Source organism: Lycorma delicatula, chromosome 5 (genome assembly GCF_047948215.1).
Source record: "Lycorma delicatula isolate Av1 chromosome 5, ASM4794821v1, whole genome shotgun sequence".
Taxonomy (NCBI): domain Eukaryota; kingdom Metazoa; phylum Arthropoda; class Insecta; order Hemiptera; family Fulgoridae; genus Lycorma; species Lycorma delicatula.
In genome coordinates this window covers 100,130,308-100,156,816 of record NC_134459.1, presented here as the reverse complement: position 1 = coordinate 100,156,816, position 26,509 = coordinate 100,130,308, and the positions used below count along the sequence as shown (strand labels likewise).

The 26,509-nt window shown below is 33.6% G+C and overlaps 1 protein-coding gene across 1 annotated transcript in view; it reads right to left on the bottom strand.

The window, feature by feature from the left end:
- The window catches only part of LOC142324499 (uncharacterized), a 55,352-nt gene extending 33,071 nt beyond the window's left edge, over positions 1 to 22,281 (bottom strand). Inside the window, exons 1-2 of the mRNA XM_075365326.1 lie at positions 22,180 to 22,281; positions 15,450 to 15,540 (exon numbers count right to left, since the gene is read on the bottom strand). Coding sequence (XP_075221441.1) covers positions 15,450 to 15,533 — 84 coding nt within the window. The 5' untranslated portion in view covers positions 15,534 to 15,540; positions 22,180 to 22,281. The remainder of the gene's footprint in view (positions 1 to 15,449; positions 15,541 to 22,179) is intronic.
- Between the last annotated feature and the right edge of the window lie 4,228 nt (positions 22,282 to 26,509).

The following is a 26,509-nucleotide window of genomic DNA, read 5'->3' as shown; positions in this document are numbered from 1 at the left end:
CGGAAGCCTTTAAAAATAGACTTTTTGACTTACAGCAAGTCATGACGCGCTCCTGTAAGAGAACGCTTGTCCTAGGCGATTTCAATTGTAAGACAGCGCTAGCTGGTGCGGCCTACACGAATATTAGAGGAAGAATACTAGAGGAACTGCTTGAGGCTAATGGCGCGAATTGTGTTAACGACGGGACCGCCACTTATAGCGCAAGAGGACATAATTCGATAATTGATTTGGTTATAATCGACAGTAGGATCCGTACTGACTCAATCGACTTTGAGGTCCTTAACGAAGAAACTGCTAGTGACCATAGGGCCATTTTAGTCACCCTTAGAGAGTACCCACCAGGAAGAAGACAATTAAACATCTTCAGTAGAATGACAGAACAACAGATTCACCGCGTTACCAACAACGCAGCAAACAGAATCAAAAATTGTCCACAAATAACTCCTGAGGCGTTCCAGGATATAATTAAAGAGGAGATAGCTAAAATACCGCCGAGTAACAATAAATATCACCCGGTTTATTGGTGGTCTGCAGAGATAGAAGAGCAGAGAAGAATCATGCAACGATACAAAAGAGCAGCTCAGAGATTACGTGCTAGAAATAGAACGGAAGAAGAAGGTCGTCTTGCGATAGAGCAATACAGACAAGCTAGGAAAATACTTAACTTCCTTATCAAACAAGCTAAAAAAAAGAAATGGCTGGAGTTGTGTGAAGAGCTTAACGAAGACCCCTGGGGAAAGGCATTTAGGATAGTGACCAAACGCCTGGGAAGATACGTGCCGACATTGAGTGCTGAAATGTCGGCACGACAGGTTAAATTGCTATTTCCCAGAATAGAAGATCTCAATAGAGAGGTAATTGAGTGTCAGGCTGGCAGGTTCACTCAAAAGGAGGTTTTGGAAGCCATCATGAAATTAAAAAATCAAAAAAATCCAGGACCGGATGGCATACCTGCCGCCATCATTAAAGACCTTGCCAGGATCATACCCTGGGAATTAGTGGATGTTGCAAGTTATGGCTTACAAAACCGTAACTTCCCCAATTGTTGGAAAGAAGCCAGAACTGTTTTCATTCCTAAAATAGGACCATCATCAAGAACAAGTAGGATACAGACCAATCACACTAATAAATAACATGGGTAAGGTAGTCGAAAGATTACTAGAAACCCGACTCAGAGAAGAAATCGAGGAAAAAGGTTGTTTACATGCGGAGCAATATGGTTTTAGAAAAGGCCGGTCTACGATAAACGCGATCGACAAAGTTAAGACCTGGGCATTAAATAGTAGAAACGGCACGTGGAGAACTAGGAAAATCCCACTTATTATAATGTTGGATATAAAAAATGCTTTTGGATCTGTTCCTTGGAGAGCCATTATCGCAGCATTACAAGCCATGAATATAAGTGATTATCTAGTCAACCAGATTAATCAATACCTTTACCATAGATTCATTGAGGTTAAAACGTTAGAAGGAAAATCCACATTTGAGATATTTGGAGGAGTTCCACAAGGATCAGTCCTTGGGCCTATACTGTGGAATATTTTTTATGACAAAATTTTTAGATTAGATTATCCCGAGGGGGTTTTTGTTGTTGGATATGCTGATGACATTGCTATCCTAGTAGAAGACAGAGAAGTTAATAACCTAGAGGATAAAGTAAATCAGGCGTTACGAATAATTGATGAATGGCTGGTAGGAAGCATGCTACAGATATCCCCTAACAAATCCTGTTGTTTGGTGTTTTCAGGTAGAAGACCTATTAGAAACCTCAATATAAATATTAGAGGAGAGAGAATTAAGGAGGTCAAAGAAGCAAAGTATTTAGGGGTTCTTTTGGATAAAAGCCTAAGATTTAGCAAACACGTAGAGATGATTTGTAACAAGGTCACCCCGTTGATTAAGGCATTGAGGACTCTTTTCCAGAACCATGGTACACCGAAAACGGTAATAAGGAGACTGATAACTGCGGCTACCACGTCAGCAATTTTATATGCGGCCCCGATATGGGGAGATACAATGAATATTCAGAGAAACAAAACAAAATTAAAAAGAGTACACAGGCTTGCTTTACTGCGTGTAGCCGCGGGATACAGAACAGTGTCATACGACGCGTTGTGTATACTAACGAAGGTTCTACCCATTGATTTACAAATTAAACAAAGAACATTTAGATATAGGGGTATGTCCAAAGATGAGATTGAACGGCTAATTGATCAAGAGTGGCAGGATACATGGACACACTCTAGAGTTGGGGATTGGACCAGGCGACTAATCCCCAACATAAATATGTGGACTAGTAATAGAATAGGTAATGTAGATTTTTATACGACACAACTGTTGACGGGGCATGGCTCGTTCGGCCATTATCTGTTTAGAATTGGAAAAAGACCTACCCACAATGTGTGTACTGCCCAGAGACTGATGATGCGGAACACACTGTGTTTGTATGCCCAAGATGGGCTCCAAATAGAAGAGAAATTTCGGACAACGGACTTACACCTGAAAACCTCTTAAATTGGATGGTCTATAGTGACGATAACTGGGATTGGTTCCGTAGGTTTGCCGGGGAAATCTTACGCACCAAGGAAGAAGAGGACAGAAGAAGGGGTTTATGAAATTAGGGTAGGGAGGACAGTCCCTCCGTGGAGGGCCCGTACGCCGTGGTGTGCGGGTTCCTGAGAAGGGGGGGGGACTCCTGGGGAGTGTGGGACAAATAAAACTCCGAGTCCCGGTTGGCGGTGCCGCTCCTGCGGGTGCCTCGGCGCTTAGTGGGGGCGGTACCGCTGATTAGAGGCAAAGACATAATGACCGAGACCCGGTTCCCTGCTGAGGGGATGGGAGGTGGCGTAGCCATACCCCGTCTCCGAGGCGGGGGATTAGAGGCAGGCGAATAAAATAAAATTAAAGATCCGAGACCGGGGGAGCTAACCTGCCGTGCCGGGTGTACAACCGGTGGGCGGGGGACACTCCCTTAGAGTAAAAGGACACTCTCCCCGACTGAGTATACTTAAATGGATATCCGGTCGGGGAGAGTAGGGGGAAAAAAAAAAAGGTAAGCCATGCTACGAAGATGAGGTAAGTCCTACTACAAATTAAATACACATTCAAATATGTAATTATTATATAAATAACTAGTCAACAACTACAGCGCGGGTTGGCCCCCGGACCGCCACAGGCAATTATAATTGAGGTTAAAGACATATCTGACTCTTGCACATAAGAGTCAACATAATGGCATGATAACTTATGTCATCCCCCGTCAATTTAAACCCAAATTAATAATCGATAGAAATTACAATTTAAAGGAATACACGCACACATATGTTTATAGAATTGTATGCGTATATAGAATAAGCGAACCCCTTACACCCAATCCCCTCTGCTCAATTCTCCATCACCTTCCGCTCCAGAAGAAAGAAGAGACGACGAGGCAGCAGAGGAAGAAAACGATGAAGATAGAACTGCTGCTGAAAGAAGAAACCTGCCTTCTCGCCCGCTTAGTTCTTCTTAGAACTACAAGCAAAGCGGTGACTTAAAGGTTACTCAAGAGAAGAGTTAGGCAAGGTCTACGGCTTCGCAGTGAAGTCCCACCAAAGGAAGGCAGGCGGACACACTACCAAATTCCGCTCCCACTTCCATACCCTTCCGGCAGCATGACTGCCTTAACCCTCACCACCACATACCACGGTGATGAAAGAGCAATCTTTCTCACCCCTTCAACAGTTCAATCCGCTGTGCACTTGGGCTTTTTCTTTTTCAGGTGAAACTCCAAGTACTACAAGGACAGCTAGAAGAAAGCGTGTTTGGCCACACACCACCAGACCCCCCAAACCCTCCGCGGACCATTATATTTTGTAGGGCTAGACCAGCAGCTGCATCAAGTCCAAATTTATATATAATAGGGGGGCGTCTTATTCAAAATTGTCACCACCCCGGCGCACGGGCGCTCGAAAAAACAACCTGCGTTATGTATATCTCTCCTGCCTGCCCTTACGGCGGGCAGACATCTAACACTTAATAGAGGTATATCGCGCTCAGACTAGTAAATCCCAATCTATTTTCTACTGACTGAGATAGCTCTGGGACGCAACGCCCTAGAGCAACCCATCCAACCACATTTACTTAATTCAAACCAAGTTAAATTGAGGTGAATTAAGTAAATGACAAAGTGTAAGTCCAAAAATTGCCTCCGACGTACTCTCCTAAAGAGAGGACGCCCACCTAAATAAAGGATTTCAGCCCACTCTAGGCTGAAATGGAGTGCGTCTTGGAAGATAAGCTTATTAGTACATCGTTCCATCGGGCCCCTACCGACAAACCCTCCATTGGATCGGAACGCAATCCAAACTTCACAAACGAATAAACGCCAACCATTATTAATAACCGCCAGTCCATTAGAATCACCCAGCAGCAAAGGACGTAAGTCCGTAAACTGCGAAAAGTAGGAGGGTATTGCACCCTCCGACATCCTCATAAGGTCAGTCTTATGAATACGACTGACCTTATGAATAACTGTCAATGATTATCTACAAAAAATAAAAATATCTGTGATCTTTCAACTTTTGCCTATTATTCTTGATCGTTAGCGGAGAATACGCGATTTAAAATTAGTTCTATATAAGTTGCATACCAGTCGAACCAAAACCCTTATCATTACGTTCGGTTCCATCTAATGTTTCGCTTTCCGTCCACGATATGCGTTTTGATATTATCATTTGTGCGATTTTGAATCCCCTCTGGATTGTAAAATCTTTATCACCCAAATTAATAAGGGCGACTTTAATTTCTCCGCGATAGTCAGCATCGACAGTGCCCGGTGAATTCACAATTGTAATACCATAGCTCATTGCCAAACCGGATCTAGGCCTTATTTGCGCTGCATACTTTTTAGGTAGCGATATAGCAATGCCGGTCGCGATTATTTTTATTTCACCCGGTTGAATAATCGTATCGATTGTTGAAACTAAATCTAAACCGGGCTTTGTTCAGTAGCATATTTAGGAAAATCAACGAAATTATTCAATTTCTTAATTTTAAAAAGTTCCATCTGAAATGTCTATATTTAGAAAATAAATAATACAAAACTTATAATCTATTGAGGGAAAAAATTATGCATTTATTGGTTCCAATATGTATATGTTCCTTCAGTTTTGTGAGATGTTGCAAAATACCGATCAAACGGCAGAAATGTAAGTCATTCATATCGATCAAACGGCAGAAATGTAAGTCATTCATATAAATAACATAATAAAGCGTATGCATGACATCATGGGGATTCCCTCGTCTGTAGCATTGACTTTTGTTCGCGTAAAACTAACATTGATGGTAAAAAAAAATAAAAATATCTGCGACCTTTCACTTATTATTCTTGCTTTATCACTTTGCCCGTCAGCGGAGAATACGCGATTACATTATCGTATATCAATAAACAATATGCTACTGTATTTGGTTTAAAATTTTCTTCCGCTTCAACTTTAATCTTCAAATCATTTACACCAATTTTTACAGAATCATTTTGACGCGAGCAGTCGATCACATATAGGGGATATTTGGTTTTGTAATCGGAAAACGTGTACGGTGAATCTATATTTTTATAATATGATTTTTGAAAATTAATAAACATTCTATACATCAACGCTTGATTTCCTCGTAAATCTTCATACGGATATTTTTCGAATTAATCATTACACAAATATTTTTAACGTTACACGAATCGAATTCTGACGCGTCCTTCATGGCTTTATCTTTCCTATTGGTTTGAAAACCTACAATAACATAGCGCGGTTTATCTATTTATCTATTTGCGACATTCCATATAAAAGAATTCGTTTGAGGAACCGCTGTATTTTCAAGGTCCCACGCTCTGAACGCCATACGCACATCTTTATTTTGATCTCTTATTTTAGCTAATTCCAATTCATATTCGGGTGCCACCTTGAGGTACGGGACAACCCACACGATGTCTGTTAATTCTATCTTAGATTTGTGGTCGGGAACCGTAGCGTGTATCGCGTTTACATCGCTATCAAAACGTCTCAACACCAATTCTTGTCTGTTGTTTATGATTATTTTTTTATAGTCTTCAGCGAAACCCAACAGCATCGATAACGGTATGCATAAATTAAAATTACCATTTTCATCTAAATCGACTTTATTTTTTCCACTAATCCATCCTGCTATTTCGGCACATGGCAGCATAGAATTTGTCATTGAAAGAACGTTTTTCATAACAGTTTTCACGCCTACATTTCTCACCGAAGCGACTTCTTGCGCGTTAATAAGATATCGTATATCCTGGAATAAGAAGGCCACAGCAAAATTAACTAATTCTGAAGTAGTCGATTTTTTTCCGTCTGTTCCGACGAGTTTGCCGGAAACAATCAAATAACTTTCACCCGGAACGGTATACACATCCGGTTGATTTATAGGGATTTTAATCTCTTTTTCGATTTTATTCGCTAAGGAATAATGATTGTGAAATTGATTATATGTTAAGGACTCATCTGAACGCGCTATCTTATTAACTGTTAAATAATTCATCTCTATAGAAAAAGTTTAATTTTTTATTTCAATAACGTAATGGTGCTTTTAAGTTTCCCTTCGACGATTTCAAAACCTAAAGATATAAATTTTTTAACGCTTTCTTCGGTCAATTTGTAACTTTTTTAACATCATTTTCATCATCACTTTCAAATACTAGCGGCATGTCTATCTAAAACAACAAAATAAAAATCCAAATTACAATATTCTATTCAGAAACTCCGATGGGTCCCTGATTCTTTCAAAACTAACATCATGTTTACTCGTTCGCCGCGCAAATTTAATAAATTATCATTTTCATCGGTCAATGATATAACTAAATCGTAAATTGCTCTCACATCTATCAGCAGAAATTCAATATAAGGAGGATATTCTTCAATCATATCGCCCGGATCTACACTCAGCGGAAACTCATATAAAATGCGGTCTTGATTTTCATTTCTATAACTGCCTGAAATAATGTTACATTTCACGCGTACTACATTCACGGTAGCGATATTTATTATTTCATCCGAAAGATGCGTCGCATTCGCTTTGAGAACTCTCGACCCATAGCCCAACAGCCTGCCGATACTGCAATCTGTATCCGAAAAGTCTATCCATACGGTGCTTTTAATTTCACACTGTAACGTATTTGGGTTTGCTTGCAATATGATGGTTTGATTAATTTTATTCTGTATATAGTTACTGATATCTTCAATTTCATAACTACCTGTTGGTATTGTTATGTATTCCTTTTTTGTCAACACATAATTATTATTTTCATCTTTTTTGACATCCTTTTCCAAAGCGAAACAAAATTTATTATTTTTGATTTCCTGGACGTTCGGGATAGTGTTGGCGGTCATCAACCATTTGAGACCCAATTCGTATTGGCCTTTTGAAAGGTCGATCGGTGGAAAAAATGATTTTTTAATCATCGAACTGTTACCATCAATCGATAATAGACACGACATATCTATTTAGAAAAAATAAAAAACAAAAAACTTATAATTTATTCGGATAAAAATTCTAAACATAATCGACCGCAAATCACATCGTCGTCGGTTTGATATCTATTGTAATTGTACGTTACGTTGGAGTTTCTGAAATAATTCATCAGTTCTGGAGGCGGATGCGCATCGCCTATGCTATCAAAATAATCTACATTTTTATCGATTTTTCGGAAACAAACCCAATGCGTACCGCGGCCGTTTGAAGTGTCTAAATTCACTATCGAGCATTCATTTTTCCAAATCTTTTTCGGTAAAGCGTCCAACATAAAAACACCGCGGAAGTGTGGAATTTTCAATTGTTTCGCGTATTCAATCATTTCTTGATCGTACAAAGCGCGATTTGGTATTGAATCGATTATTTTTTTTTTCTTAGCCGTACCGCTGCCTTCCTTCAATCTCAATCGACCGCCAAATTTGGATTTAAGTTTCATCGCGTTAGTTACTGCGTAGGCGGCCACTCTTTCAGTCAAACTGTTATCTGGTGCGAGCACACGTTTCCTAGCCCGTTCGGCAAGCGCTTTATCGGCTTGATATCTTGTTTTATTATCTGAATATTTCGAATATGCTATATCGTGCAGTTTACACGCCTCATCTAATTTATTTATGCCTCTATCACCACGCTTCAACCTCTTATCCAAATTCGTGCCCGGACCGCAATAATTGTAACCTGGAATATGAGCTTCAAACGGTAATAAATCTACAGCCTTATTGATTACTGACCCGATTATACCGCGTCCGTCTTTTTTCTTGGAAATATTTTTCTTCTTCACCTTCATATCTCTATATATAAAAAAATTATTTTTAATTCAATTACATTATTCATCATGACGAACCAAATTTATTTTTATGCCATCATTATTGTTTTTGTTAATCGCTTCCAAAATTTTCTTAATGGCCGTCTCTATCGCATCATCTATATATCTATCAACTTTTGATTTAAGCTTGATGTTTTCATCATTTATAAATTGTAAAGTATCGTTAGCAAGCCTTTCCATTTCATCTTCTATGTATTTTCTAATAACCTCATCGTATGCATTTAATCTTTCCAAACCTATAAACTTTTCATACAGATGGATTGTGTATTCATCAAACATACTTTTGCTTCGACGCAGATTCAACGCGTCCGCATCATCGACAGGATCGGACACGTTACACAACCTATGATTTTTTATATCGTAATTTCCATCGGTTGTGATGGGGAAACCCGACGACATTTGTTTGGCATGTTTCAAATTCACCGCATCCGAATCACCGATAGGATCGGACACGTTGCACAATCTATGGTGATTTATATCATAATTTCCATCACTAGTCAACGAAAAACCTTCCCCAGGAGGCTCTCGTTTTCTCGCTGTTCGACGTCCATTACGACCTAATCTTAATCGTGAGATTTCTATATTTGAAAAATTAAAATTAAAAACAAATAATCTATTCTTCAAATTCAACTTGTTTCAATTCTTTAATTATGGATATCAGTTCGTTAGAAACGCCCTTGTTTCCAGCGTCATATTCGCCTACAAGAGTATGCAATCTAGCTACCAGATCGTTTGGATCGTGCCAGTATAAATAGACTGGATTATAATTGAGTTGCGCGTGTAACAACCTGGTGCCGCTGAACGATGACGATGGTGTCTTATATGGTGAAATTGATTTGACGGGTCTTTTTGAAGGGAACAGTTTTCTGATGACTTCGTTGTATTTGAAAGATTTATTCGTTTTTACTGCGCCGGCGTCCGTCAAGTGAGCACCGGTACGCTTCAACATTTCACCATAAGTTTGCATATCTGCCGTGTGAACTTTTCTCAGATCTGGATTTTTAAACAACAACAGCTCGAGGACGCCCGGTGTGGCCGAACATATCTCTCCCAAATGCATTTTATCACCGACAAATTCAATTTTAATATCGCCCAATGTAGCCGTATCTGTATTTTTATCGTATTTCACACCGTATACATGATCTAGAGATACTTTTGGATCAGTCTTCAACATTTGTATGTATGGTTTTACAGCTTCTGAATAATCTTCACCTGTAATTGTCTCTTGCGTCTCAGAAATTTGTGTAGATGGAGTGTCTGGCAAAATATGTATATATTTAACAGGCTCTTCGTCACCTTCATACGCAGTTTGAGTTTGTTCACGTGGTAGAGTTGTTTGTTGAGATAACATTGTAGAAGAAGCTACATCTTCTTCATCATCTGAAAGTTCTAAATCTTGTTCCAATAAACTCTTCCACATCTCTCTTCATGTCTCTCTAAATTACTCATCAGTCTATCACCCAATTCGCGTCCTACTCTATCTATATCAATTTCTCCATCGGTCGGAGGTAGAGGAGACGGTTTTGGTTTATCTATTTTTTCTCTAATTTCTTGGATCGGTTCGATTATCGGTTTGAAACGTTTAGCGAATAAAGCTTCCTTTTCGGCTAAACCCAACATGAAAGCCGCATGTTTACGTATAAAATCTTTATTCAATCTATCAATTTCCATCATTTGTTTCTCCTTCTTATACATTGTTCTATACGTAAAAAATTTAAAAACTGAAACAAATAATCTATTCGCGTTCAATATAGCATCGCTGCGTTCAACGCTGTGTTCAATATAGCTTCGCTGCGTTCGACGGTGCGTTCAATATAGCATCGCTGCGTTCAATCGATGATGATAAATTTATCCCTACCGTTCCGATAGCGACCCTTATTTTTATCGCTTTCTTTATCGATAACTAGAAAACCATACCGATTCGCGTTCCAAACATGTTCGCATAAAGATTTAAAGTCGTTAAAGGACATGTCGACGTTTACGTGTTCATCGTAAATGTGTTGTAAATTTAAACCGTCTTGTCTGAACAGAATTAGAAAATTGCAATTGTCCCGCACGAGTTGTTTTGGTATTTTCGAATACGTTTGCGCCAGATAGAAGCAATCAATTTTATTGTGGCGACCTCTCGAAAAATAATCACCGATATTGTTTTGCTTTTGTTTGATTACATCGTCGAATACCATTATCGAATGTGGTTGAATCGCTTCCGGTTGTGGAACCTGATCGTTTTCACTGTATTCATAGTAACCCAATTCTGGATTCAACATTATCAGGTTTGATAACATTCTATATAGCGGTTGATGGAGAGATTTAGAGAAAATGTACAAGTTCTGAAAGCGTACTCCGTTTTCTTGAACTAAAAGATTGAAAACCACATTTGTTTTACCGCAATTCGATGGGCCGCATACAATACATCTGATAGTGTTTGGCAAGAGGAAACCGTGCTTACTTCTTTTTTTTCAATCCGTATCCTTTCATTACGTTCATGATGGGAAATTTTGTTTTCTGTTGCACTTCCTTTATATCTCTCCCTTGTAAAAATATTTATGAATTTTTAACAAACTATTAGTTTGTTACACTCACATCAATTTCGGTGACTTATGATAAAATTATTGTGAAATTTGTTATCTTATGTCAAAATCATACGGATTTTTATGCGAATTGGAGGCATCTTTATATATATACAACATCATTTCATTTGTCATGAAATATTGAAAATCATATCCAAAACATCAGTAAAATCAAAATTACCAAAACAATAAATTCCAACATTATAATCGAATCTATATTATGAAAAAAAATTTTTTCCACGTAACAATATATTCACACTACAACATCATTCAAATCTATCCATGAATTGTAAGATTTATCAAAACCTAACCATTTTACATAGGCTTTGTTGCCTTTTCGTTTGAGAATTTTCTCAATTTGATATATGTGTTTGTGTTTTGTTTTTTGCAATTCGTGTTGATAAAAACGACCTTTTAGAATTTCATTTCTGGAATCGATCAGTTCATAGATTACAGGTCGAGATTCCGAGTGAACAGTGTGTATTTTGAATATTTCATTCGTCCAATTGGGCAAATAACCCTTGTCGAATATCTTTTTATGTTTGCTTATACGAACCGGATCGTCGACTTTAATCGAAATTTAATCTTTACAATATTCGGTTTCCTATCGTATTTTTTATTTAAATTTGCGAGAACTTGCTGTTCATTTTTTTGATTTACATCTTTCGGTTTAAATTTTGTAGCTGAATGCACCGTATTATTGTATTCATTGACGAGATTTTGTAACATACTAATCCATTTATAGTTCCCGTGTTCTGTAAATTTGGTAAACATTTTCGTCTTTAGCGTCCTATTAAAACGTTCAACTATGGCGGCTTTTTTATCTGAATATGTAGAATAGTGATTTATGTTGTACTGTTTCAAAAGGGCTTTAACTTGCGGATTATAAAACTCTTTCCCTTGATCTGTTTGAAAATGTTTCATTTTGTGATTTGCGAATATCGGATGCAAAGCGACTGCGACTTCTATACCCGTCTTCTTCTTTAACGGTATAGCGTATGCAAACTTACTAAAACAATCGATAACCGTCAAAAAGTACTTGTAGCCGTTGTTTTGTCGTGAATAAGGTATCATTTCTACTATGTCTGCTTGGACTAACTCATTCAGGCCTTTTAATTCTGTTTTTCTGGTTGGATAATTGCGTCTGGCAGGCTTGTGTAATTCTTTCGCTAAAATTGGTTTAATTGTCATTTTGATCTAAAATATAGAAATTAACAACATAGTAAAGTAATGTATTTCTTTATTACAAGTATTTAAAATGTATCGATAATTAGGTTAAATCACCGAAAATATCATTTTCTTTAATCTAATCATAAGAATCATCATTTCTATAACTATAAATAAAACGATAATTTTTATCGCTAATAAAATATTGTTTTTAAATATTGTACTCTTTAATATAGGTCTATAAAAATGTGCGATATTTTAGAAAAATTGAATCGTTTGAATTATTCCAATAATGTTAAAAATATTAGTGAAATGATTGTTGATAAGCATTATAGAATTGAAAAAGTGGAATTTATAACCACGAAAAACGGTGAGTCGCTTATCGCATCGATTGATGGATAACGGTATTGATGTTACATATTAAATCATGTATATTTTAGATATGTACTCGTTTTGTATAAAATGTAAATTTAGAACTCTCTCGCGTAATTGTGTTGTGGCAGAAAAAAATAAAATACGTTCTACTTGTTGTATTTGTAACGAAACTAAGCTAACATATGTTAAAAAAAATAAATTAATTAGAGAAATTAATAATATTAATAGAATGGATGCGGACTAATTTTTTTTCTTTTTTATCATATATTCACCGATTTCTTTATGTCCATACGAAAGTGTATCTATAAGGTTTTCCAACACGAATCTTTTATCATCATATGGTGAGAGAGCTTTTTTACTCTGATCAATCGAGTATATTTGATGATTAAAACTACGTAATGATTTCGAAGTGGAATATGAAATGTTTCTATTGAATAAACAATCTTTATAAATTTCATGATTTAAAACTTTCAAATTACAATCTTTATCGACTATACGAGAACCTTTTTTAATTCCCTTGGCTGTCTTTTTTTCTTCTAAACCGCATTGATGATATCCCCAAAGTAAAGAATACATTTTAGCTCTCAACCCGACAAATTCGTAGATTGGATCCCCTTTCATTTCATCTTTTAAACGACCAATGTCGTATTTACTAGTTGCGTAAACATTTTCATCTTGTTCATTCAAACGTTTATCATCCCAAGAATGATCAAAATGTTTCTCTTTTGTTGGTGTAATTGAATATAATAACGAATCTGTGTCTGTCATTAGCAGTTTTATGTTTTCATGTCCGTATCTGGGTAAAAAGTGATTGTAATGATAATCATACATGATTAGTTTTGCCAAATCCGTTACTGTTAAACCTACATATATGGGTTTGTTTAAGTATATATTTTTTTTCAACAGTGAAATTCCAACTACATCATTTCCATAAGGATAATAATGCTTTACTCTTGGACTGGCGTTTATTTTTTTAAATTTTGATTTGTCGTTAATCAAAAGCATATCGATTCGCTTTCTTACATTTTCAATAGTTTTACCGTATACACTGTTGATCAATAGCTTGTAAACTTTTTTTCAATCGGATCTTTTGTGTCGCACCACGCATCAAAATTTTTCTCAACATAATCTTTCAACCATGGAGATTGATTGAAACTAACGGCTCTGTGTATTTTTGTCAGCACCATACCCTGTTGACAATACAGTTTTAACGTTCTGTAATGTAAAACGTATTTGTGTTTATCTTCCAAAGTACACAATAATTTTTTACACGCCACTCGTTTTTCATCGGAGAGGAACGGAGAAATCATACCGTTGGGAATGGATTTTTTCTCTGGTGCGAGCGGATAATCTCTGTGTGTTTCATGTAAATGTTTGGGATATGTTAAATCGACTTCTAAAATATAACCAGTTTCCGCATCGTCTTTTACATCTTCCACATTGAACAAATATTCAAGTTCGTTTTCATCACACCATCTGAAACCGTTTACAGGCAGCGGTTCCATCATACAGCGGCCGTAAAGAGATCGTACATCGTAATATTTAATGTACTTCTTCGGTTTATTTTCATCATAATAATCATGTTGATTCGGATCGTTTGCCACAGCATAACGGTTGGGAATCATCGACACGCCACCGCGAATGCCTTTTTCAAAAAACAAATACATATCCGGATCTGTAACGAGTTCTAACTGCACTTTCGTTTCCTTAAGCGCTGCAAACCACGATAAATGTGGAGCGGATATATAATGACACGGATCCAAATTGTTTATTTCAATCATTTTATTACGAAAACTCTCGAATACATCAGCCAACAGAACTGTATTCAGTTCGAACTGTGGAAATCCGTGAACTAGTCTGCGAGGCGTTACGACATCAGTCCCACAAGGGCAGTTCAGCGAGGAGAGGCTGTGAGTTGTGTGAATTCGGCAGAGAGTTCTGCGAACCAGTCTTCGAGACGTACGACGATGATCCACGATGGTGGCGAGTCACAGTTGTGAGTCTGCGAGATATCAGTCCAGCAAGGAGAGTAACCAGTTCGATACGATTAAGGTGACACCACGAGTAATTCAGTAACCAAGAAAGTACTATCGGTGACTTACAGTAAAATTATAAGTGTATATCCAAAACAAATAGTGCAATAGACTTCATTCATAAACTGTTAAGATAGACAAAAGAAGGGATTTGCAAGTGAATTTTATAAGATTGTTTGTTAATGTAAGACTAGTGGTTAAAAAGGGTTAAAACTAGCGGTTTCTTTCTTATTGGGTCTGAATACTAGTTTTCTGTTTATATATCTGGAATAAATTCCGAACGATTATTTATTTTAAGCTCTCTTATGTGTAATCTGTATTTATTACTATTGACATTACTATCACTATTTGATGTGTTGTTATTTACATGTAATAATTTTGATTGTTATCTTTGTTGATTACATTATGTATTTTTGTCTGTTTTTATGTTATACTTATTGTTTTGATTATGTTATGTTTCATGTCATGTAATAATCATTTACTACTATTATCTTGACAATTATTGTGGTTGTAACTACTGTAATAATATTTGTGTTCATTAACTGTTTTATTATTATTAATTTGCCTTGTAATTATTAATTTGGTTGTAATTTGAACATTTTAAATCAATAAACTATAATTATATAAACATTATAAATTATCAACAACCTCTCAATATCCTGATCGAGCCGTGAGGAATGCACATCGCGCCCACGCGACAGTATTCTCCCAGATAGTCCCTTAGAAGAATATAGTGAAGATATCATTTGTATGGCTCAACATTTCATATCAATTTCAGTGACTTTGGCTTGCTAATATGCAGTTGTACAGTAAACTCATTGAAAAAGTCAATAGGAATTTCCTGTTCCTCCATACTTTCTTTGTAAGCCTGTCATGGAATGCTTACTGTGTGTGCATAGCAAATATGGTTGTGTGAATTAGAAGATACCAATATTATACATATATAATACTTACTTTGAAAGATGAAACAGTTATTCCTGGTCTCACTTTATCCATCAAATTGTTAATTAAATCTGATGTTATATGTGAAGATGCCATTACAAAACTGGAAAAAAAATTCATTTTAAATTTGAAGTAAAAAAATAAATTTAACATCTACTTACTGAGAGGTATGTTAAAAAAATTTTAATCATATAGAAACTTCAGCTGCTTCAATAATTTAATGGACAGACAGTTACATTGTAGGCTGTTTGATTCCCATAAATCAAACCAATTGGGTTATTGTTTCTTATTTTTGATCTCACATTTCCTATATTCAAGCAAAATACTTATTTCTGTAGGAAATAAAAGCTAACATTTTATGTTAATAGAATACATTATTTTAAAGTTATGTTAATATTATTTGAGCACATATTTATGTACACTTTGAATGGAGATGCAAAAAATTCTGGCTTTTATTAATTTTTTAATTAATACTTAAAAATTCAATGTTAGAGTCATATTACTTTGTAAACAATTTTTTAATTTTATTTTAAATAAACAGTAGGTAAGATCTTTTAAATGGGTCAGTAATTTATAAAAAATGGCAACAGAAACATCATAAGGCCCTTTCTATTCGTAAGCCAAAATATTGTGTTGAATTACAAAAAAAAAAAAACCAGTTCTATTGTCTAGTTTGATAGAAGTAAATCTTGTAACTTTTTTAAGAATAACTAATTATTCTTTTTAGCTAAGATTACACATTCTTAAATATAGACATAAATTCTAACTTTTCTAAGTATCGGGTTGGATGGCAATTTTTGTATCTTGAAAAAATGTTCTACTTTTTGAGGCAGGTCCAAGAGATGATATTATTTCAGACAAGAATATATATAAACATATAATTATTTAATTATGATCATATGCTTGTTTTATTAAAGAGCTTAAAAACAAATCAATACAATTTGATTCATTTGTAAACAAAATAAAATGGTTAACTATGTATAGAGAAAAAACAATACAGAAATTACTCCATTTTTACAACCAGTGTAGTTTGATTTGTAAATGGAAAAAGTAGAATGAGACTGAGTGATGTTAAATAACTTTATAATTAATTTTAATTAAAATAAAAACAGAGACTTGTAACAGTCGGAGTTAAATTATCATTAAAATATTCTGCAGATGTATGCTAGTTAAATATTCAAATTTACTACTTATGAAACTAATGATATTAAAAAACTCAACTGTACTTTCATGAAAGTTCAGCTATCTCTGGAAAAACTAAGGTGCTGTAATCAAAATATTAAAAGTGAACTAAATTAAGGATATATAGTATTATTGATTATCCTCTAGAATACATTCAAGGTGAACATATTATGGATACATATCAAGATTTATTGATTGTAGGTTCAAGAAATAGTTACAGCCTAACAATATACATTCATTTTTATTATATATACCTCATAATCACTTGATTTTCATAAAAATAAAAATTCTATTTGATGCAGTATAAACATATTTTCGCTAATGTAAACTGGTCAGATGGTCCTTTGTCTTCTAAGAGAGTCAGATTAAATAATTCAACTGAATTCTCACCCTATTTAATAATTCTTGGTTTCACAATTTTCTTGTATACACAAAAATTGTAGTTTAATCTTTCATTTAAAATTTAACTAAAATATTTCATTGTTATTTGCATACATTACAACTTTTTGTGGGAGGGCAATAGTCTCCATTACAATCCATGAATTTACTTCTGCTCACAATTTAACATTTTTTATTAGAATTATTCTTTAGTTATTTATTGTACAGTAAATTATAATAAATTAATTAGAACACAGACTAATACAGATCTGAACACAAATGTTATTTAATAAAAAATAACTTCATTTAGATAAAAAATTATACTTGTAAAATTTGTGAATTTCTAGTAATTAATATCTTCCTTTATTCATAATCACTTCACGTCACGATTTGGAATCGATTCAACAAGTGTACTATGCATTTTTCTGATTTCTTCATCATGAAACCATACTGACATTATTGCTTTAATAAAGTTAACTTTTGTGGTACAGTCCATCTTTGAGAGTAGTTTTTTGACTATTGCTCAAAGATTTTCAATTAGGTTAAGTCTGAGAATTGTCTAGCCACAAGAGTACTTTAATGTTAAGCAAAAATTAAAGTGCTCCTCCCTTTGAAAATTTTTTCCACTTTATTGGCAGTATGGCATGGCACCAAATCTCATTGGAACGCTCTGTTGCTTATGAAAATTTGTTTTGAAACTGTATCCCAACTCTTTCCTTCAGAATTTTGACATATCCATCACTTTTCAACATACCATCTAATGGAAGAAATGATCAAGGACCTTCAAATGTGAAATAACCCCAAAACATTTTTTTCCTGGAATGTTTAACTGATTGTTGGATATGAGCTGGTAATGTATTTTAATCTGATGCTTTTACTAACATATGGAACCCTTTGACTCTGAAAATAAAAATATGACTCATCGGAAAACATATCATTTCTCCAGTCTTCTTTGCTCCAGTTAGCATGTAGTTTGGCCCACAAGAGCCTATTAGCCTATTTTTGTACATTGCTGCTGTTAAAAGCTGCTTTTTAGCTGGCTGATGAGCTTTCTATTCAGCTAAAGTAGTCGGTGTCTAACAGTTGTTAGGTTATTATTAATCTAACAGTTGTATTATGCATACTGGTATGCTCTGAAAGAGAAACAATTTGTGAACACATTCTTGGAGTTATATCCATTATTTTATATTCAAGATCTACAGTACAAAAAATACAAAAATATGATTTTGTAATAAAAAATGAAATAAACTTAACTAAAACACTATTTATAACATGAAAATTGCTAAATTACAAAAATACAATAACCTCACATTACAGACAACTTAAAGAATGGGTGTGGTCAAGCAGTATAGCCACAACATAAAAATAAACAAAACATTCTTTGTAATCTGGTTAATTTGCAAACTATGATATATCTACTTACATTTATGTTTTATAAAATGTTTTAGAAACTTAAATTAGAAGAAATTTTGAACTTTTAATCAACATTCTTATTTCATACTCTAAACACTATTTATCTAAATTATATGTGATAAAATACAAATTAAAATTACATTAATTACAATATAGTTAATCAGAGTTAAGCAAAAAATAGATTTTTAAAATGAATATAGTTACATTATACTAAATAAACCAATGAAGGCTGTCATTGTAGGCTTAGTATTCTTTGACTTTCAAAAGTGATACACTGTTCAGTCTTGCAAAAGGTATTAATACTTATAATACTTATAATTCTTATAATACAGAGCCCTATATTGAAGGCTCTTTAAGGAATTATATGCTACATTTCATAGAATAATAGTTTGAAATAACTTTAGACATATACTTGTAATACTAACAGTCATATATATGTAGTTATTATTACAACATACTATGTATCAATAAGGTTAACATTAAATTTAGCCATCAATGATAAACTTTTAAAGTAATTAATAATAGATTAATGTATTTTGGCCAATTGCTTGAATAATATTGATTAAATAATAAACAATAATATTGATTCTTAGGTTGGTTGTACTGAATCATTCTAATAAACATAACAATTGACAGCTTCATTCTGAAATGACGGATAATGTTGACACTATTTTTACATTTTAACGATCAATTGTTGTATTTATAATTTTTGTTTTTAAAAAATTTTAAATTCATCTAATATATTAATTTGTGAAGGAAATAATTATAATTCATAACACATAAATGTTCCTGATGATGGATTAATATCCGAAAGTGCTCAGACATAATAAAAATAGTTGGTAAGTGGAAATTATTATATAATTAATTAATATCAATACCAGTATGCCATGATTAATAATAAAATTAAGATATACATATATATATATATATCACAGAACATATAAATATATTATTCTTTTTTTTTAACTTTATATTCATTACATAATAATTGTTTAATCATTAATAACTTACTAAAGTCAAAAATCATTATTTTTTTATACTTTTCGTATTCATTTTTTTGTACTTTTTCCTGACATGTTAAAAAATAGAATAAAAATCTACTTTACACAAATTTGTCACTATCTTATGAAATTTAATGCATCATTAATAAAATATTCTGTAATTCAATTTAATAATCATACAAACAACTAAGAAAAATTTAGTAATGATTTGATAAATTTTCTGCAGAAGTTAAAATTATTAAATTTTTTTCACTGATAATTAAAGAAATTATTATTATTTTAAAAGTTTTGTATACTTTCTTATTTATTTAGTTACCTCTTATTCATCGATAAAGTAGTTCTAGAATTGTTTGTTCAAAATTTGTTTGGGTTTCTTCATTATTACAATACAACCAATTATTAACAGGTAAAAAGCTATAAAATGTAACATAATTTTTGGTTCTCCAGTATCCTATCCTAAGGAATCTTATATTTTTATATAATCTTAGTAGTATATCAAGTATTAATATTTTGCATTATTTGAATAAAATATCAGACATAAACTGTTTATACTCATGTAATATCTGATTTAAAGAAAACTATCAGAAAAAATAAAATTAACTTGAAAAAGATGTACTAAAAACTATTGCTTCTCATGTTCTTTTTTAATTAACTCTTTTAAAAATTAGTGACAAATTAAAAACATTTTTTAACTACATTCCAATCTTTATAGAAGAATTTGAAAATAATAATTTTTAACTTTTTAAGTATTTTTAAAATTTGATTTTATTATTTTTAAAAGTTAATTTTTAGATTTATCTGAATTTGAATGGGTGGTTGTGAAAAAATTCTGTCTATATGAAAAAAGCTATTAAAAAATCTAATGAGTTTAAAACCCCTCATTTAAGTTATCCAGAACAATTTACAATGAGAACACCAGAGGAATTTGTAGAAAATAAAGAAAAAATAATTTACTGAAAATAAGTCTTGAACATACATAAAAAAATACAAATGCAAACAGTTCAAATTTAGAACTACACCTCTTTGAAGGTGTTAAAAATATATATTTATATCCCTTCTAACACATCATTATGGTTAAAAATTCTCCCCCTTGATGTTATCTTATTTAAAGAAAAATTTTTAAAATTTCAAAAATTTGAAATGTCAAGGAAGTAAGGAAATTTTTATAATTCTAATGGTTTTGAGAAGTAGAAATTTGTTGAAAATCATTATAAACATAATGATATTATTTCTAATAGATTTCTGTCAAGTTTTGTTGTTGATAAAATAATAAAAATACACATAAAGTAAAATTTACATTAAGTCCAATTTCTTTTGAAGTGTAATATATTCTGAATGGGTTTCCACTAACTAGTTTTATTATTATTATTTTTTTACTTAATAGAATAAATCACTCTAATGTACAAGCTATCGCACCAGATTTTATAATTTTTAGTCAAACCATTTAAGTATAAAATCAACTAGAGACCAAACTGTGCAAACATACAGAATATTGTAACCTAGATAACAGTATTTTTGAACTCAGGTGACTTCTAAAAAGTGGAAATTAAAAGTCCAAGAGATCATTTTTTGATCAATACCAATTCTATCCTAGCACTATTATATCCTGTAGCACCTTGGGAAAGAAAATTATTCAGAAGTTATCACATAGAGGCATTTGCTAAACATGCACTCTTAAACATGCAAAAATGAAAAACCTACTAACTTATTAAGCAACTATGATTTAGAACAAAATTATAAATAAAATTTGAGAACTGTACTTGATTGATTGATTTGTATGATATTCCAGAGTGTCTAGTTGTGTAAAACATCTATGTTGAATTGAGGTCTGTAAACCCCTACATGGTGGTGAGTTGACCACCATAGACATATTGGCAGGTCAATAGGATATGTTTTAAACTCTTAAGGAGGAACTCCTTAAGTATGCAGTGAATTATGTACTCAATATTTGATTTTTTCAATTTTTTGTGTCATTATTTCTGTACTGTTAAACTGCATTGAGATGTTTGTTTTTATGTACTAGTATTATGTGTAAAAATAACAATTTTGATTCAGTTGGACTATAAAGAATTTCTAGATACAGAAATATTATAAAAACAGCATTTTTTCTTTTTAGTTCTAAAAAAATAAAGTTTTTTGGAGAAAATTCCATTATTTTGATAGTAAGTCATTAATTATTTTTAACTTTAAAACTTTAAAGTGTTATCACATTTTATCTTACTGTTTAATAAAGGTTTTGCAATATTTGTAATGCCAATATTCAGAATGTTATTTAAAAATAATAAATAAATTTTGTTCTAAAATATTATCAGATTTGGGTACAAATTCATTTAAAAGTATACTTTTAAATTGTTTTGAATTACCAGAGAATTTTCGTATTAGAGTTCCATTAATAACACTATCACAGAACTAGTTTGCCTGAATATGAAAAAGATCTAACAATATTAGGCTTATAGTGTGTTCAGAGTTATTCAGAGGTAAGCATTTTTATTATCTACAAAACAACTTAATTTTTTTTCAAATTAAAAATTGTTTGAAACTTTTTTCAGAGAGATTTTTTTTTTAGAAAATCAATTTTGTTTTGCTGTAAATTTATTAATTTTTTCTTGTAAGTTAATTTATTGAAAAAAGCTTTATAAAAAATGACTTAAGATCTATTTATCTATGTATGTAGGACAAAATAATTATAAACAAACAAACTTAAATTGTAAGAGAAATAATCATTTTAAAATCTGTAGATATTAATAAATCATTTAATATTCACTTACAATTAAACAGAACAGATCCAAATACGTTATTTGTTTATGAAAGCTATTTAGACTTCACACTATAACAAACCTCCTATCAAGTGAACTGGTTATAGTTGGTCACTTGTTTGGCCAAATACTGAGTGTAATAATTTATCACAGGAAGGTTCCACTTAATCTGTATTGAACAACCTGGTTCCCTTCATCCCCCCAACCTCCCCTCAAAGAGACTGTGATCGTATTAGATATATCTGACTCATAGTTCATATCCATGTATCCAATTACTGCTGCTTTGTATTTTAATTTATGCTTATAATATAACTAAACAAACTAATAAATGCAACAAATAAAATAATAATTATGCATATTTTTAGCTTAAACTATTTTTCTAATGACCAAGAAATGCTTTTGACAAATCTAATGCAGTTTCCATTCCTTTCTATTTTAGGGGAACTGTTTTATCTCATAATATTTACCACTTCATACATTATCAATTATGTTTTTTGTAAATATCGTAATTACATATTTTTAATTATATTCTTTATCTTATCTTAAATTTTATATTTTGAAATCTTTATAGATAATAAAATGCTTCATTTTTATTATTTCCTAATGTAATATTTCTCATCATTACTCTCTTATCTGACATATTTCATTACTTTTGATTTCTGTATTTATTTTCAAACTGAATATCTTTTCTAGTTGTTAGTCAATGCCATTTAGTAACTCTTCAAATTGAGTTTTAACTTCTGAATTTCATCCTCATTTATCCTCTGAAGAAATACCTCATGATGGTTTCAGAGGCTAAACAGAAAAAGAGAGAGATGTACACAAATCAGAAGAAACAAGTTACAAGTCCTACTTGTGTAAATTGCAGAAGGTTGCACAAGGATTGCTACCACAGTTGATAGTAAGGACTTTGGTTTTTGTTTGAGAGCTGTTGAGATACATTTTAATATGTTGCATGGTTAGGTTTGGACAGATAAATTTTCAAGGCGATTACATTGCGCAGATCAAGTTAGGTGAAATTGTTGAAAGGAGGTCCCTTGATGTAATTTTTTAGGTATAAGCATAAGAAAAACATTCTTTTGTCGGCTCTCTTGACATATCAGGGTGTTGTTTCTAATAAAGCTAAGATTTTAAATATTCTATTGAATGATTTGTTGCTGGATGATGTTGTGACTGATGAAACCTCATATTGTTTTTATTGGTTGACAAAAATTTTACTCTGGAAGTAACAGTATGATCGCAGTTATGTGTAGGAGGACATGTATTGTCTTTTTGAGGCAAGTTTTCAATACAAATCATGTTGCTGTTAAACTTGTTATTGATGGTCTTGATTTCTGTGTTGTTAGTTCGTATTTTCAATATAGAGATCCCACTGAACATTTAGAAAGGTGGGATAGAATTCTTGGTCTTGTTGGTAACTGTCTTATAATGTTAGGTGCTGATGTAAATGCTAAGTCACTTCTTTGGCAAAGAGGAATCACTGCTGATAGTGGTGAATCAGTTGAAGTCTTTGTTATTGTGCAGTATGGATTAGAGGTCTTTAATGTTTTTTGTGAGTTACCATTATATGCTGAAATGATAGTAGGAAGGTCATTATTTGCTGGAACAAATATTGACATTTTTGTTGGTAGGAATATTCCTGGTAGGGTTGATGCTTGGTCTGTTGTTGATTGATGTTGGTCTGTTGTAGGGTTGATGCTTGGTCTGTTGTAGGGTTGATGATTGTTCTAGTGATCATTGATTAATTATCTTTGAGTTGGTTAGGGAGTTGTAAGATGCTTATAGATGGAATGTCCCTTTCATCAGGAGTGCTTCCTGCAAGGAAGGCGGACTGGCCTAAATTTGTTAATAGTCTCTCTGGTAGACTCCGTATCTTAAACTGAAATCTGGATGATATTCAACTGGAAGACCTAGCAGAATTCAATTCCCAGTAATTTGGGTCAAGAGAGAATTACCCTTTGCTGGACTAGACAGTTGTCTTGGTTGTAACAGTCTGTGAACCATATCTGGAGAGCTGCTCAGCAGGAAAGTGATCCTAATGGCAAGCGATTTTGGTTGACGACTATCAAAAGCAGAGGTCTGAATATTTTCTTTTGGTCAGGACAGGAAAAGGGGATTCTTGGCATTTTTTTGTTAGAGAGAAAGGAAGTAAGGAAATAAAGAATAAGCATAAGAAAAACATTCTTCTGTCGGCTCTCTCGACACAGCAGGGTGTTATTTCTAATAAAGCTGAGATTTTAAATATTTTATTGAATGAATTGTTGCCGGATGATGTTGACACTGATGAAACCTCATATCATCTGCAAGTCCGAGAGGAAGTTGTTGCTTTTGCTCTGATGTATTATCTGTGGAAATTACAGAGGCAGAGGTATACCAGGTAATTTGTAGTTCTGGTAGAAATAAAGCCCTGGGTTTTGATGGAATCACAGTGGAACTCCTTGTCCATTCCATTGGAATTTGTGTTGGTACTTTGACTAGAATTTTTAACAAAATACTCTTTGCTGGCTATTTTCCTGAATGCTGGAAAAAAGGGTTTTAAAATTGTTGTTTAAAGGTGGTGATAAGGACCCCCTTATGAACTTCGTTTATAGGCCTTTAACACTCCTGCCAGTTATTGAAAAGGTTTTTGAGAAGGTATTGTATCATTGTATTACTGATAGATTGAATTCTAGAAAGTTGTTGATGTATAATCAGTATGGTTTTTGCCCAGGCAAGGGCACAGAAGATGCTGTTCTTAAGGTTATGAACATTGTTTCTTCTAGTGAATCTGACTATGTCTTAGGTATCTTTTTGGGTATATCAGCAGGGCCTTTTAATAATTTGTGGTGGCTTTCTGCCCTGTTTCTGCTGCAGAAGCACAATTTTACATAGAATAAGCTGAATGTGTTATGTAGTTATTTCAGCAATCGAGACGTTCTTTGACACAGGGTCTCAGAAGTAAGCAAAACATTATCTAAAGGTTTTCTGCAGGGTAGTGTTTTAGGACCCTTGCTCTGGGTTGTTGAATTCAATTGTTTGATGTGGTTGAAGTTACGCAGTGGATGACGCATCATTATGTATGTGAATGATGGGCTTTTGCTAGTTAAAGGAGATTCGAGGAATGAGATCGAATTGATGGCAGCCCAGGCTTGCAAGATACTCCAGTTGTGGAGTTTGCTATATAAGATGGTGTTTAGACCACAGAAAATAATGATGATGTTGTTCAAGGGCAGACTAGCTGCTACATAATGACCTTGTGTATCAATGGCAGGTCATCGATTTAGGTATGTCCCGCTGCAGAAATATCTCATTGTTATCACTGATGAGAATCTTTGATTCAAAGAGAACTTTCAATATGCTGTCAAAAAGGCGTGTTCAGCTTTCTTCAGTGCTCAGAGAGCTGTTTACCACAATTGGGGGCTTAATTTTAGAACCATGCATGTTCTATATAAGGGTGTATGCAAAGCTGTATGCTGCATTTGTCTGGGCTCATTGAACAAGGTACAAATGTTATAGGAATATTTTGTTGAGAGCCGAGCATTTCCTGTTGTTATCCGTGATTGGTTGCTATAGGACTACCTCTCGAGAGCCAGTCCTCGTTATTTGTGGAATTAAGCCGTTTGATATTCTTGCGATGGAGTGCCAATATGTTATGATGACAAGAAGTTAGGTATGAGGCCAACTTACCTCTGGGTGCATAAAAGAAATAGATGACTAGGATTTCCATTTTTGGCAGATCAGGTGGACTGAATCGTCTGATGGCAATTACATGTATGGAATTTTTCCTGATGTGAGAAGTAGGCAGGTGTAGGTGAGAAGTAGGTGGATTTCCTCAATCAACATATTACACAGTTTCTTTCTGGACATGGTGCTTTTTGAGATTAGGTAAGCCAGATTAGGCTTGTGTCCAGAGTGTTGGTCCATTGATGATGTGCACCACATCTTATATGTCTGAAAGGGAATGGAGCATAGTTGCTGGTTTCCTTAGATTCTTAGTCCTGCAGAGGATGGCAGAAGGGATCTGATACTGTTATAGATGTATAAGTAGAATAGTAAATTGGTTTGCTAGGGGCCTGCTTGGGTATTTACTTCGCCAAGGTAGGTGTTTTGGCATTGAGCCCCAGTTAGATAGCTAGTTAGTTAGAAATTCACTGTTAGGATGACATGAATATGTGGAGAACTAGGTGATGTGATGGAGCTGTGGTGTGAGAGGGTGCAACCATTGACCTCGCTCCCAAAAGCAGACCAGAGCAGAGAGAGATGGGGTATATTTTCATTAGACGTTTATTAAATTAGACGTTTGAATTTGTTTCTTGATTTTTAAGTAAATTAAGAGGACTTTGAGTAAATTGATTAGTAGGAC